Source organism: Gymnoscopelus braueri (genome assembly GCF_963280865.1).
Source record: "Gymnoscopelus braueri genome assembly, chromosome: 16".
Classification (NCBI taxonomy): domain Eukaryota; kingdom Metazoa; phylum Chordata; class Actinopteri; order Myctophiformes; family Myctophidae; genus Gymnoscopelus; species Gymnoscopelus braueri.
The window spans coordinates 2,566,917-2,581,840 of NC_137616.1; the positions used below are offsets into that span (position 1 = coordinate 2,566,917).

Below are 14,924 nucleotides of genomic sequence, written 5' to 3' on the forward strand. Positions count from 1 at the left end.
TCTTCGATGTAACAGTCTTACTAAAAACATTTTCAAGTAACAGTAATAACAGTTAAGTAAAAAAAAAACTAAGCATGACAACCCATCAAATTGCATTCCATCGAGGTTATTCAATCAGTTAATTAACACTGAATTATTTTAGAGAAAAAGTAGAAGACATTACTCTAACTATTTGAAGTATTCAAGTCATGAAAATAAAAAAGCTTCACCCATTAGGGCACAAAATAGAAAATAATAATGATAATAATAATAATAATAATAATAATAATAATAATAATAATAATAATAATAATAACCACTAAAAATAATATGCTCTCTCCTATTGCAGTGGTTCTCAAGGTGGGAACCTGGGACTCCCAGTGGTCCTTGAGGGGCCCAGCTAAATTATTGATAGTTAAAGGGCCCAGCTAAATTATTGATAGTTAAAGGGGAATTTCGGACTAGCCTTTCAACCGGAAGTCTCGCTAGACGAGATTTCACCGTCACGGGTGAAATCTTGTCTAGCGAGACTTCCGGATGGGGCGCATTCAAGACAAACACCGTGGAGAGTGTTCTGTCATTAGGAACATCAGATCTCACCAACAAAAAAAGCTTTTAAAATACGCGATCTAGAGCATGGACCGACCCCTCAGGTTTTTAGCTGCGGTGGACTCTGTATGGAGTTATGTTCTACTGTACCACTCGTCCTAGGATATAATAACATCATATAAAGGTAAGACAAAGGCTATAGTCCGAAATTCCCCTTTAAGAACTAGATGGGCCCTTACAGGTCTGTAACTCCAGGATCCGTGGCCTAATGCATACCTAACTGTGTGTCCTTGAGATTGCTAGAGAGTCCAGATGCCCTTATTAGGGCCAAAAAAGTCTGATGTAGCCGTTGTCTCCTGTCAGCTGCTGGACACAGAAGGGACAGGCAGCGTGAAAGCTGTCTGTCTTGCCATGAGGCAGTGTCACCTGACTCCAGAAGGTGGCGGTCTTCTCTGAACACACATGGCCACAGGGGACGAACGCGTGGGTGGGGGGTGCGGCGTCCAGGTAAAATCCCATCTCGTAGCCCAGCTGCAGAGGCGCGTAGGGGCCCCGCACCCGGCATATGGGACACTCACGCTCCTGGCCCTCCGCTTCCACCTAGAGGGTTGACACCAATATGACATTATAGCTGATGATTAGTCATTCAGATAATTGCGAGAACATATAAACAAAAAAAATATTTTTTTGCTTTGTAAACAAAAGTTGCACAAGGCAGATATTATGACAAATAACTTACAAATCATATTATTAAAATATAGAAAGACATGCCTGACAATGACCTGTACCAATAGTCAAAATACATAATGTACTATGGCCAAAACAGGCTGTGTATTTAATAATAGTTTACAAAAAAACGAAATAATTTGCAAGCTCATAATATGTCGCAATGCGTTGTGAGCCTGTAGATAGGATATTAAAAAATATATAATCCAATCAGGCTATTATGTAATTGCGACAGGCCTCACCCCAGCCTCGCTGCGACCTTTCCATCCATGGTAGCCGTGGACATGACCGCACTGGAGGTAGGCCCAGGGCTGCTTTTCGTCCAGCACTACCTTGCAGTGCGGGCTGGGGAAGGCCAGGGTGTTCAAGGCTACCGGGCACCGGGGCCGCCCGGCGTTCAACTCCTGGCGCTGGGCCTCCAGGTGTTCGATGGTGGGCATGCGCGCCAGGCCCTCGGCCGTGCGCCACAGGAGGGTCACACCACACAGGTCGATCAGCGAGCCGTCCACCAGTTCCTGAGACTCACCGTCCACCTGGACGGAAACATGAGAAGATAAGATTTGGTTGATAGAGTTTTTGTTGACAAGAATGCATATACATTCAAGAACATAGATATCCATACAAGAACATAGTATGTACATATTTGTAAAAAGGATTTTTTTTAAAGCGTGAGAGTGTATTTCCATTTTGTTGTCCTTTGAGTGCAAATTGAGTGCCATGTGTTTGGGGGAGGTTAGCAGAGACATACATAAAAATAGAAAATAAATCACTAATAAATACATTCATACACTTTTTACTGGACAACTGAAATGGCACAACACAACTTGGGTAGGGTCACAAGTCAGCTAAATTATGGTGACAAGTCATGTCATAATAGGCAAACATTTGATGAAAATAGGCCAAAGGATTTGGTGTAGAGGGAAAGAGGGAGGGGACAAAGAATAGACCCCTGGGGGACCCCGGTCAATTAAGTATAGGGTTTAAATTAAAGCAACATGCAAATATCTAATGTACATACAGAATATGTAATAAGAGTCTCTTGGACCCCCTGATTGCCACCTGGCAAACTGTGTCAAAAATGATTTACAAAAGCTTGTTTTCATGCCTACATTTACACGACGGTTTTAACAAAATATCATTGTTAATACATCTTTATTTGAAATGTACATAAGACACAAGCCAACAGACTAGTGATGACTTTCAAAACGATCTGGTATAAATCGTGGATTTTACCACAATTTTGCAACATTATGGACAAAACTGAGGTAATTGTTAGCAATGCTAGTGATGGCTAGCTCTAACCTTATATCTGAAGTAAGTGGGTCGGAGAGGCTAATTGTCGGTATCAGCCAGAGCACGGGAGTCTATCCCCATATCCCAATGCACTAGACCCCTGGGAGATGGATTGCTGAGGTGGAGCTCAACACCTACCATGAGCTCCCAGTAGGCCTACTTACCGCATGACTTGCCACACCCAAGCTGTGCTACTCAAACGCTGAGTTGGCGGTGCCCGGTATCAAATCCATGACCTTGTGGTCGAAAGGCAAGTGCTCTACAGAGCTACCTGTTGATTTAAGCTCTTACATTTATGTCAGACATAATCTAGTAAGTGAACAGTCTTGCTGTGCTATTAACCCATTTTGGGCAGAACAATATTTCTGGGTTACTGAACAAGACCGTACTGTCTCTGCACTTGACGTTTTGGTGTTGATTTCAGTAATGTATGTTCGCACAATGATGTACACTGCCAACTATAAGTCTAGATTTATTTTGTTTCAATCATTTGTCTGTGCACGTATGTTGTTGCAAACATGTATATACTGTATCTAGTCCTCACCATCATCCCCCGTGGGGACTCAGCCGAGCGGGTCCCCTGGAGGGTGAGGACGTTGCCGCACACCGAGATCTCCCTCCACAGGCCGGGCTTGGAGTCCTGAGTGAAGCCATGGAGCGGGTGCATCACCAGCACGCCGTTGGTGGTCCGTCCGTCCATCCGTCCATCATGCGTCCTCCATTTAACTGCCTTCTCCTGCGGGGGGAGGAAGGCAATGGTGAGTAAAAGCAGCAATACCATAAAATACTTTTACAATTACAATTGTGACATCTGACATTTCATAATCATAACCTACGCCCAGGAAGATGTTCTTGGAGGCGTCGAAGCCGGCGGCGTAGATGCGCGCGGTGTAGGGAGGGCTCCTCTGGCAGATGATGCGGCAGGCGAAGCGTGAGATAAAGCTCTGAACCGGCTGGCTGTCTGGCACTGTGTCCGTCACCACAAAGTCAATGGGACTCTTTGGGAAACGCCCGATCTGTTATAGACAAACACACAAGGGGTTTCACATTACTCACAGCTTGTTTAAATACACTGTATTAACCACTTTCATCCTAGTGTACCTATTTTGAGCATGTCATTACAGCAGGGACGCAGGAGGGGGGGGGGGGGGGGGACATACTCAGTTCCATTGGGGGGAAGGATATCCCCCCCACCATTTGGATGAAGAAAAAATAATAGGAAGAAACCTCCGACATCTACACTTCATGGAGTACATTCTTTGTACCAGATTAACCTAATTTATGTAACAAAAACACCCAAAACATGCATAGAACGCATGCATCCCCTTCGGTTCTAAAATGCCCTCTGCGTCCTTGCATTACAGTTACTCATTATAGGAGGGTGGTGATAGCTGAATGGGTTGAGAGACCGCCTGGGAAACCGAAGGTTTGATTCCTATAGCAAGACACTTAACCCCCCTTATCCTCCAATCAGGAGAGAGAACCCCACAAAGAACATTCATCAAATTGAATTTCCAGTTCCAATTTTGTCTGCTCATTCCTTGGTGAAAATGTTGTTTCTGTTTACTAAAGAGCTGGAGATACAGGGTTCCTACTGAACAAACACTCTATAACTATCAGAATACAGCATGCATTTTGAGAGCAGAGCATGTCTATTTTAATGATAGTTCAATCGATTATAATCCACCTTGGGTCAGTGGTAACTAACGTAGTATACTTTAAGTTCCCATGTATTGGTATATTTATTTATTGGTTATATTATCGATACAATCTTAGTGCTTTGGCAATTATTTGGGGGCCTACTTGCAATTTCCTCACAGCCAACATGTTGAGAACCACTGGTCTATAATGCAATAGATACGTAATGTATGCATAATGGATCCTACAGACCTGAAACATGTCCGTATTGCTGTCAGGAGCATATTCCACCATGACCATGGAGACTTGGGAGAGAGAGAAGGATACGGTGTGCCCTTCCATGCTGATAGCCTATGGAACACAGAGAAGTTCACTGTTAGAAACCACCAGTGATGGACAAAGGACTCAACCTCAGTAATTGAGTCAAAGCATAGATTACTCAACTACAAGTGAAAGTTGCCCTGTCAAATGTGTACTTGAGTTAAAGTAATGGAGTAAAAAAAATCTAAGTTGCATGCTTGTAAAAATAGTTCAAAAGAAGACATTAAAACAAAAGTACATTTTATTTTTAATATGAAGGCATTACTGTATTGAAATTTAGACATTTTCCAAAACAAATTTCCAGAAATAAAAAAGTCAATAATAGTGAATTTAGCTTTGTCCCCTCCCTTATTTGTCTTGAAGTTGAGTCAAAGTCATAAGTATACAAAAATACTATACAGATATTCTCCCAAAAAATCCTAATTACAGTACTCTAGTAATTGTACTTTGTTACTGCTGTGGAGTCCTTGAGGGGGTTCCAGGGGGTCCCCAGGTAAATGATAATTAGGAACCAAATGAACCCTTATGTGTCTGTAACTGTGAGAGTGTAAACAACGGAAACACATTTGTTTCCATTTTGTACACTCACATTTCTTATTAATATTGGGGATTTTATAGTGGATTGCAGACAGCAGCGGAAAGTAACTACATAGTATACATTTAGTCAAGCGCTGTACTTAAGTGCATTTGAGGTACTTTTAGTTAAATGGAGTATTTCAATGTGTTATACTTACATCTCAGAGGCAAATATTGTATTTTTTACTCCAGTACGATTATATGACAGCTTTAGTTACTAGTTACTTTGCAGATTTAGATATATTACAATAATTCATCAAATTAATCCTATATTAAAATCCTATATTAAAATTCCATATATGGGCACATAAGGGTAATACAATGTGGTATTGTTACGATTGTACCTTAGCTGCCTGTGGATTACAGTCCATGTGTACAGTGCTTGGTTTCACACTGTTGGCCTTGGGTCTCTTCCACAAAGTGAAGTGGCTTTTCGTCCTGACCTTGTCCCTGTTGGGCAGGAGGCCATTGTACCTGTGAAGAGAAGATGAAACAGTGGTGGGAACACTGTGGTTAATAAAGCAAGCTTGCTACAAGCTTCATTTGTGATCAGATCTTTAGAACCATAAATAACACGTGGATAGTGCAGTAACATGAAGTTTCATTTCTTTATAGAAATGCTTTACTCACGAGTTTATGCTATTCGTAACATTATGTGTTATATACAGTAAGCCACTAAAGCCTTGCTCAGACTTGTGTAGCACAATGCTGTCTTTTACTTTCACTAGCCTATATGTAACATGGCAAAATAAAATAATCATTAGATCAACCTGGCCAGTTATACGATGTACATGAATTATGACCCTTTGTGTTTGGCCTGGGACGTGTGCCAACAGTTGCAAGAGTCCCCATTTGTTTATTTCTAATGATGAGTGACATGGCCACAGTGTGATGAATATTAATAAATGAATGTTTCATACCCCAGGACAATGAGCTGCCCATATTTGACTGGGCCTTTGATGGAGGAGATATCTTCTTGGTTTTGCGACATTGGTGCTCCCTTCAGACGGAGGTTGGTGCAGGGCTCTCCCATAGCGAAACACTCCTCTGTCTCCTGCTTCAAAGTCGAGTGGTTGTTGCTGTCCTTTACGCCCCACTTAACCTGTAGACATCACAAGAAAAACACATGATTTTTCATTCCAATATGAGACATATCCTCCCTTTAACGGCTTAAGCCCTGTATATAGCCAACTTCAGTGAGCGGTGAATAGCGAAGACAGACAATCTTCACGCTCACAACGTTTCACTGAAGGGGGACGCATGTGCGCTTGTAAATCTAGATATTTTCTATAATTTTGGAATTTCTTGAAATGTTATGCAAATAATAGAACATGTCCCTCTACAATGACATGATAGGGACACCACGTTTAAAGTGGTTAATACAAGTGTCACTTTCATAAAATTCTGAAGTAGGTCGAGGTAAAACTTTATATATAATATTGCAGTTATTGTTATTAATGGTTGTTACTTAAATACTAGCAACATTTTAAATGACATACCGTAATTAGTCAGCAATAAGCCCTCTGTAATAACTTGTTAGACTTCAACCCCACAAACATAGAATGATTGGAAAGAAGTATATAAACCCAAAATTGGAGGCAGACTAAACAAGCTAAGCAATGTTGCATGTTGTATGTACAAACACAATTTGCTTTACTTACTTGACTTATCTTGAGTAGGATATCCAACAACGGCTGGGTAGAAGAAACTAACAGCTTCTCAAAGTAACTTTTGTAGTAATTATAACAGCTCCTCCGTTCGGTCAAGTCCTCAAGCCTCAATGTCTGAACTGAGGTTCATGATGTGCTGTTTATATGTGCTGCTCTCTCTTTCTCTCTGATTCAATCATTTACACTTCTTTGATATACAGCCTGATTAAAAACCTTTTCAGCTGATTCAGTCATTTACAGTTCTCTGACAATCAGCTTGATCAAAGGGTTATATCTCTCTCAATTCAAATCAATATCAATTCATTTCAATTCAAAGGGGCTTTATTGGCATGAGAAAACAAATGTTTATGTTGCCAAAGCTAAAGTGGAACAAAACAATAAAAAACAGCCAACTTATAGAAAACATCTTACAAAACCATACAAATTGTGCATTTGCTGTCAGAAAAAAAGTTATACATCCACGTTGGAAAAGGTAGCTTGGGAAAAACCTTTGAAACAAATCAATATTTCAGTGTTTTACATTCACTTTGCATAAATCCTCTGGGACAAATAGCAGCAAAGTTTGAATATGTATATAACGATAGTTGCTCTGTTTGTATTTACAGTATTTCAGTATATCTAGATCACTCGTTGTGCAGACAGTGCAGAAATACACACAATTGATTATTAGTCCAGGTTGGTTGTTCTGCCACAACAGCTCACACATCTTGCTGCTGTGTTTGCACATTGTTGTACTTCACCCAGCAGATATGGGAGTTGTTTTGGTCATAGATCATGGTGATTGTAATCTGTGGAAAGTATGTGTCTCTGATGTCTTGGTACAGTGGTAGTGGTTAGGAAGCGTAGCTCAGTTTCTACCTCATTCTGTGTGCAGTGGTGGTACACAGTATGTCTTCTCTTGGGAGCCAGGTCTGTCTAACAGGTCTGCCACCTCAGGGCGACTGATTGCCTCGTCGCTCAAGGGTCCTTCTGGCCGATCCACACGGTCACGACTTTTTTCTGTTCTGGCCCCACAGTGGTGGAATGAACTTCCCACTGATGTCAGGACAGCAGAGTCACTGCCCATCTTTCGCCGCAGGCTGAAAACCAACCTCTTCAGGAAACACTACCCTTCCTCTTTGCCTGGCCTACTTGTTGTTAACTAGTTGTACGAACACTTGTTTTATTGTTGTATTGTTTTATTGGATCTTGTTTAGTTGATACAATTATTTGTTTTAGCTCCTGCTCATTTGATTTAGCTATTTTGTCTCATCTGTTTAAGGAAATAGGTAGCTGATATATTGCACTTTTACTTTAGCACTAGGTATACTTTTGGTTGCTTGTTTTTGCAGAAAATGCACTTCTAGTGATTTGTAGTTTTCGTTCCCTACCTATGTTGAATGCACTTATTGTAAGTCGCTTTGGATAAAAGCGTCTGCTAAATGACTGTAATGTAATGTAATGTAATGTCTATGGCGGCCTTTCTCGATCACAAGACTGTGTTCACTGAGTCTGTACATGGTCAAGGCTTTTCTTAGTTTTGGGTCGGTCACAGTGCTCAGGTATTCTGTGTATTCTCTGTTTAGAGGCAAATAGCAGTCTAGTTTGCTTAGAATTTGGGTTGTGTCGTTCCAATGTTTCTGGTAGATTTATGTTTGCTGTTTTATAATTTGGTCTCTCTCTCTCTTGTGCACGCAACATCGAAATGTGACACTTCAAGCAAATTCTGGTTGTTGTAGTCAGTTGGCAGGATTCAGGAGAAAGGAGAATGTCATTGTTTCTACGTGTAAACAAATCAATCACCATTCATATTTTAAACTAAGTTAGGCTTACTTATAAGTTACAAACTGAGCTGCATGGCCCTTTTTGCCTCTGCCTACCAGTTGTAAAATGTTACACCAATATAATAAGACACAGCAAAGTGATATTTGTTTTCGCCGTTAAAATCTATATTTCCATAGTATATAGTATTCTCACACTATATTCTATATTCACACACACACACACAGATTGACATCTAAAGTTTGCAGGAGTGGCCCGTTTTGAACAAAATGTTGCAAATCATGATCACAGTGTCCGATTGCGGTGAAACTTTGCATGCACATTTGCACTATGTTGAGGCCACAAATTCCACCCTTTCAACATTGCCCTATTATAGCGCCACCAGGAGGCCAATTTATGCTAAACATTTTTTTTAAATATTACTCCTACAAATGTTGTCCAAACATCACGCAAATCAGTACAAACTAGAAAAAGTGCTCCTCGGAGCACAGGTCTCCACCAGGTAAGGTACGTTATTGTGGCCTCCTGGTGGCGCTATAATAGGCCAATGTGAAAAGGGTGCCATTTATTCTTAGGTCGTTCACGGCAATTGGACACTGCATTCATGATTTGAGGCATTTTGTTCCAAAAATGTGTTTTGCTAAATTAGACCTGCTGGTGGCGCTATAACAGGCCAATGTGAAAAGGGTGGCATTTTGTCCTTGGCCTAGTGGGAATGTGCGTGTGAAATTTCACAAAAATCGCAAGCTGCGTTCATGATTTGAGGCATTTTGTTCAAAACGGAGCAATCCTGCAAACTTTGGAAGCCAACCTTAGCCAATGAGGATGGAATATGGGAAATCGGACAGATCCGTGTTGATCACATGACTATAGAGATACTGTGTACCGATTTGTATGACGTTTGAATAAAATCTGTAGGAGTAATATAAAAAATTGGTTTTGCACAAATCGGCCTCCTGGTGGCGCTATAACAGGCCCATGCAAAAACTTTGAGGCAGAGGTTGTGTGGGAGTGTGTGTGCACAGTTTCGCAGCGACCGGGCCAACGGTGCCGGAGATTAGCTGGTAACGGACGGACAGGACACACACACACACACACACACACACACACACACACACACACACACACACACACACACACACACACACACACACACACACACACACACACACGGACGGACGGACAGGGTGCAAAACATACTCTTTCGCCATGCCTTTCGGCCTGGTGGAGACAGTGATCTCTTTAGTTAAGTGATCAAGACGGATCCGTCCGATCCGCCCAACTTTTTCACATTCCAGCCTGATTGGCGAATTCCGAACATTGCTGGCCCACACTAACCTAAATGACCTGGCGGAGACCTGTGCTCCGAGGAGCACTTTTTCTAGTTTTATATCAATTACCACTGCGCAAAAAACCCAAGAATCCCTAGATATCGTTGCCCGAATATTACCAGATATGATGCAAATATGATGATATCCAAATGGAATACTCTCCGAACAGTATTTGAAATATATTTCATGGTCGGAGCATATCAACTACGGATGTGGGACCACTTTTATTCTTGATAGAATATGGAGTGTATCATCCCAGATACTGTATATTACCACATGCCATATTCGGGAAATAATTCTAATCAGTGTCTAAAATATCTCATCAGAAATGGACAGCTGTCATATGTGGAGATGATTAGTTACTCATATCCAATGTCAAGATATGACCACTATCCATATTTGAAGTCCAAACACCAGTTGCAGCTTATGTCAGGATATTGCATTGATACAATCTGTAACCATATTTGAAGTCCAAACACCACTTTCATTTTATGTCAGGATATTGTATCGATACGACCTGTAACCATATTTGAAGTACGACCTGTAACCATATTTGAAGTCCAAACACCACTTGCATTTTATGTCAGGATATTGTATCGATACGACCTGTAACCATATTTGAAGTACGACCTGTAACCATATTTGAAGTCCAAACACCACTTGCATTTTATGTCAGGATATTATATCGATATGACCTGTAACCATATTTGAAGTCCAAACACCACTTGCATTTTATGTCAGGATATTGTATCGATACGACCTGGAACCATATTTGAAGTCCTAACACCTCTTGCATTTTATGTCAGGATATTGTATCGATACGACCTGTAACCATATTTGAAGTCCAAACATCACTTGCATATTATGTCAGGATATTGTATTGATACGACCTGTAACCATATTTGAAGTCCAAACACCACTTGCATATTATGTCAGGTTATTGTATTGATACGGCCTGTAACCATGGCCGATCTACTTTGAAGATAAATATTAAGCTAAAAATGACAACAAAAAATCACTTTCAAATGAGCAATATTTATTTTTTAACAGAGCTGGGGCCAAGACCTCCAAAACACGCACACACCTCAAAACTCTTCTCCACACACACACCTCAAACTCTCCCTCTCTCCACACACGCACTTCCAAACTCCCTCTCCACACAACTAGGAACAAGGTAGGAACGACGGGTCAAGATTGGGCAGAAGTCTCTGGAGAACTGAACTGACTTTTTAAACGGAACGGGGTGTGAGTGATGCTAAAAAAATATTAAAATAAACATCCACACACACACACACACACACACACACACACACACACACACACACACACACACACACACACACACACACACACACACACACACACACACTACCCTAAACTGTTCACAACTGTACTCCTAAAAACAGTATTAAAATAAAAACATCCACACACACCACCGTTAACTGTGCACAACTGTACTCCGAAGCTTTTGAAAGGGTGCATAAATGTTTCGTGTTCCAGTTCAGTTCCCCATAGCTTTGTTTGATTGGCTCAGCATCAGATTTGAACCAGAAACATAATGACACCTTCACGTGTTTCCAGTCCAAATCTGCCGCTAAGCCAATCAAACAAAGTAAACTGAACTGGAACCATTTATACTCCCTTCCAAAAGCTTAGGAGTCCAGTAGCCTATACACAAATCCACAGAGCGCTGCCCTGTAGGTGGCGCAGCCATTGCTGCGGTGTCAGACTCTGTGTCAGTCAGCTGCAGTCACTGACGTTACTCTTGAGTCTTTTACCTGCTTTTTACTAACTTTTACTAACACTAACTTTACAAAGATGTATAGTTATTTAGTAATTAAACCAAGCAGGTAAAGAGTAACGTCAACAGACGGACAGAACCGCAACAGCTGCTGACTGAGTCTGACACCGCAGCAATGGCGCGCTACCTACAGGGCAGCGCTCCGTGGATTAGTGTATAACTAAAAGGCTTTACACTCCAGTGTCGCCTTCTTCCTTCTCACTCTCCTGCAGATAGTGATGCTTGCCCTCTGCAGCAGGGGGTTTGTCTGGTGAAGAGTTCGTAGTTTGTGCGAACACGGTTGGACTTCGGCTCCACACACTTCCTTCGGTTTTCATCCAGGGCAGTTTGACATGAAGCCATTATTTTGGACAGCCGTCCGGCGCGCCACTTTGGTGAAGTTATTTTAAAGGCAGTCTTGTCTTCATCACTCTCGACAAAGTTCGCGTCCGCACCACTGAGGTAGTCCAAGTCCTCTCTCTCTCCTCCCTTCTGCCCAATCTTGACCCGTTTCTTGAAAAGCTGTGTAACAGATGAGAAGAGGAGGTTAGACTTTTAAAGCGATCAACAAAACTAAATAAGTAAATACAGTATGAGGGTTATATTATGGCTAGCTCTAGTCCCGAGCATTAGAAAGTTCTCGCTAACCTCTGGACCAGGAACAGTGCATTTTCCATTGACTGTAAAATGAACAGGTGTACATTATGACAAGGGCTCCCAAGCTTTTCAGGCTGTGACCCCCCTTCATAATATTTGAACTGGGGACCCCCCACCCTGACAAGCACTTGGAATTTTAGGAGTTGAGGCATTACATTTAGTTGACACGGTTCCACAGATAAATGTTGTGAAAATAGCTGATCTACAAACTCACAACTTGAGGACGTCCTCAGAGTTACTACGGGGGGTCCGCCAAATCTTTGTTTGATATGATTTTATTTTTTTACATTAACCACTTGAACCCTAGCATCCCTTTTCTGAGGAGAACTTTAGCCAGAAAAAAGATCAGCAAAAGTTTATCTGAAACACAATTTTATACAATATAGAGGGGGTCCCTGCTTCAACTCTCTCTCAGCTTGGCCTGAAAACGTTGAAGACCCCTGCGTTAAACAGTATGTTGGTTTGTTTACTGTCGAATGAGAAAACAATGTTGCACTAAAGTAATTAAAAGGTCCCCGACCCCCAGTTTGGGAACCATTGAGAGTAGGATCACTACACTTGAGAAAACCTAAGTATGATTTTGATATTCACTGAAACAAGGCAGTTTTATGATGCTGAAAGCCTATTGTCTATGGTGGGAAGCCTTTTATAACCCCACCTTTTGTGTAAAATGCACTTTTTGGCCAGGAAATAAAACGTCCTGACAGAAAAGCTTTGATTCACTCAAGTGTGCCACCGATCTGGACTGGACAATAAAAAAATGCTATGACAGATCTGTAGAATAGGCTTAAAGGTAGGGTAAGTGATTTGCTTTGGTTAAAATAAGTGTTAAATAGCTCTATATTGTGATAGTACTCATTGCTATAGAGTGTTTGTTCAGTAACAGGAGTCTCCTTGTCTCTCCACCTCTTTATTAAACAGAAAATACATTTTCGTTTCAGTTCAATTTTATCCAACCAGGACAGAGAACTCAATCAGGATACAGATTAGGATACAGATTAAACAAGTGAAATGTGAAATGGAAGTGATGACACTAAGAAATGAGCAGACAAAATTGGAACTGGAACACTATACAAATTAAGCTAAAAAATTTGTACTTTCTCATGATTGGCTGAGATTTTGACACCTACCGAAAAATGTATTTTCTGTTTATTAAAGAGCTGGAGAGACAGGGAGACATCTGTTACTGAAAAAACACTCTATAGCAATGATTACTATCAGAATATAGTATTTTAACCTTTTAACAAAATACTTTTAGTTTTAACCAAAAAATATCACTTACCCTACCTTTAAGATCAGAAACCCATGTTTTTGTTTTGGCGAGTAGTGAAACTAGTATATTGTTTATTTTTTACTACTAATATAGCTCTGGACCAGAGCTATATTATGGCAGCTACACAACCCAAGCTATAAACATTTGGACTGTATGACCCCTCTGCTTTGTCTCCTCCAGTGTATTTCTCAGTAATTACCACCTCACTGTTATATCCCTTACATAAAAAAGGTAATTGATAATTCACGTGATCAATAAAATGCAACAGTAATAGAGCAGGGCAATAACTCACCCGATCTTTCCTGCTGGTAAGGGTCTTTATCCAGTTCCATCTTCTGAGCGGCTTTGATGTTCTCATAAGCCCTGTTGCAGGCTCCTAGTGAATGAAAATTACAACACAAATACCAAGTTATGAACTCTAAATGTATTATAGTAAGGCATCTCAAAAGGATAGTGATCACAGATAGTTTACATTTTGTCTGCTCAAAGAAATGAGCAGACAAAATGTAAACTGGCAAACAAAATGGGGGTACTCTCCTGATGAACATTTATTTTCTGTTTATTTGAGAGCAAGAAGAGACCCCTGTTATTTAGCAAACACTATAGAAATTACCATTTGAATAGAAAACTTACCTTTTTAACAAAAACAACAATATAACATTTTGCAATATTAGATGGTTAGTGTGCCATCTGTTATCTTTAACAGTGTCAAATCAACACTAATCTACAATGTAGGTATTTAGCAGACGCTTTTTATCCAGAGCGACTTGCAGTAAGCAAGGTAACGCATACATAGAAAATACCTCACGATCACAGGTAAGCAGCAGGTCATCCAATTGTTAAAATTACAAGCAATTTAAGAACATAAGTCCCCAAATTAACGTGATATCAGACTTACTTCTGACTAGGCTGGTGGTCCACTGGGGCTCTGAGTCGTGAATAGCCTGCATCACAGCCTGGGTCACCACCTCATTGTGAGCAGTACGGAAGCTGTGGAAAATCACACTTTTAAGATACCCCTCATTAAGCATAATATTATTTTTTTCCTAAAATGTTTATCCCACGATTTTGTAACCCCATTTTTTACACCCAGTGCCAATTGTCTATGTAATCCTGGGCACTACCTTCCCTCTGCCAACCTAGGGAGGCCAGGGCCGAGCTCATGCCTCCTTCAATGCATGAGAGCCAACTGACCTTCTTATCACCTGACAGGGGAGAGTTTCCCTGGTTGGACGTAGCGCGTGGAAGGAACACGTTATTCCAACCAGTTCCTTTCCCCTCCATCAGGCGCCCCTGGCCAGGGGGAGGCAGTATAGTGACCAGGATTACTGCATGTTTTTGTGAGGGTATCTACCCTAGGAGACACGGGG

At 41.0% G+C, this 14,924-nt stretch overlaps 1 protein-coding gene across 1 annotated transcript; it reads right to left on the bottom strand.

The window, feature by feature from the left end:
• Positions 1-849: 849 nt before the first annotated feature.
• LOC308102573 (E3 ubiquitin-protein ligase pellino homolog 1-like) lies at positions 850-7,528 on the bottom strand (the record flags this gene model as incomplete). The annotated part of the gene is made up of 8 exons (XM_080452341.1): positions 850-1,128; positions 1,506-1,787; positions 3,092-3,283; positions 3,384-3,563; positions 4,438-4,536; positions 5,427-5,556; positions 6,003-6,184; positions 7,493-7,528. 8 exons carry the CDS (start codon positions 7,526-7,528, stop codon positions 850-852), a joined length of 1,380 nt encoding a protein of 459 aa, XP_080308467.1.
• Between the last annotated feature and the right edge of the window lie 7,396 nt (positions 7,529-14,924).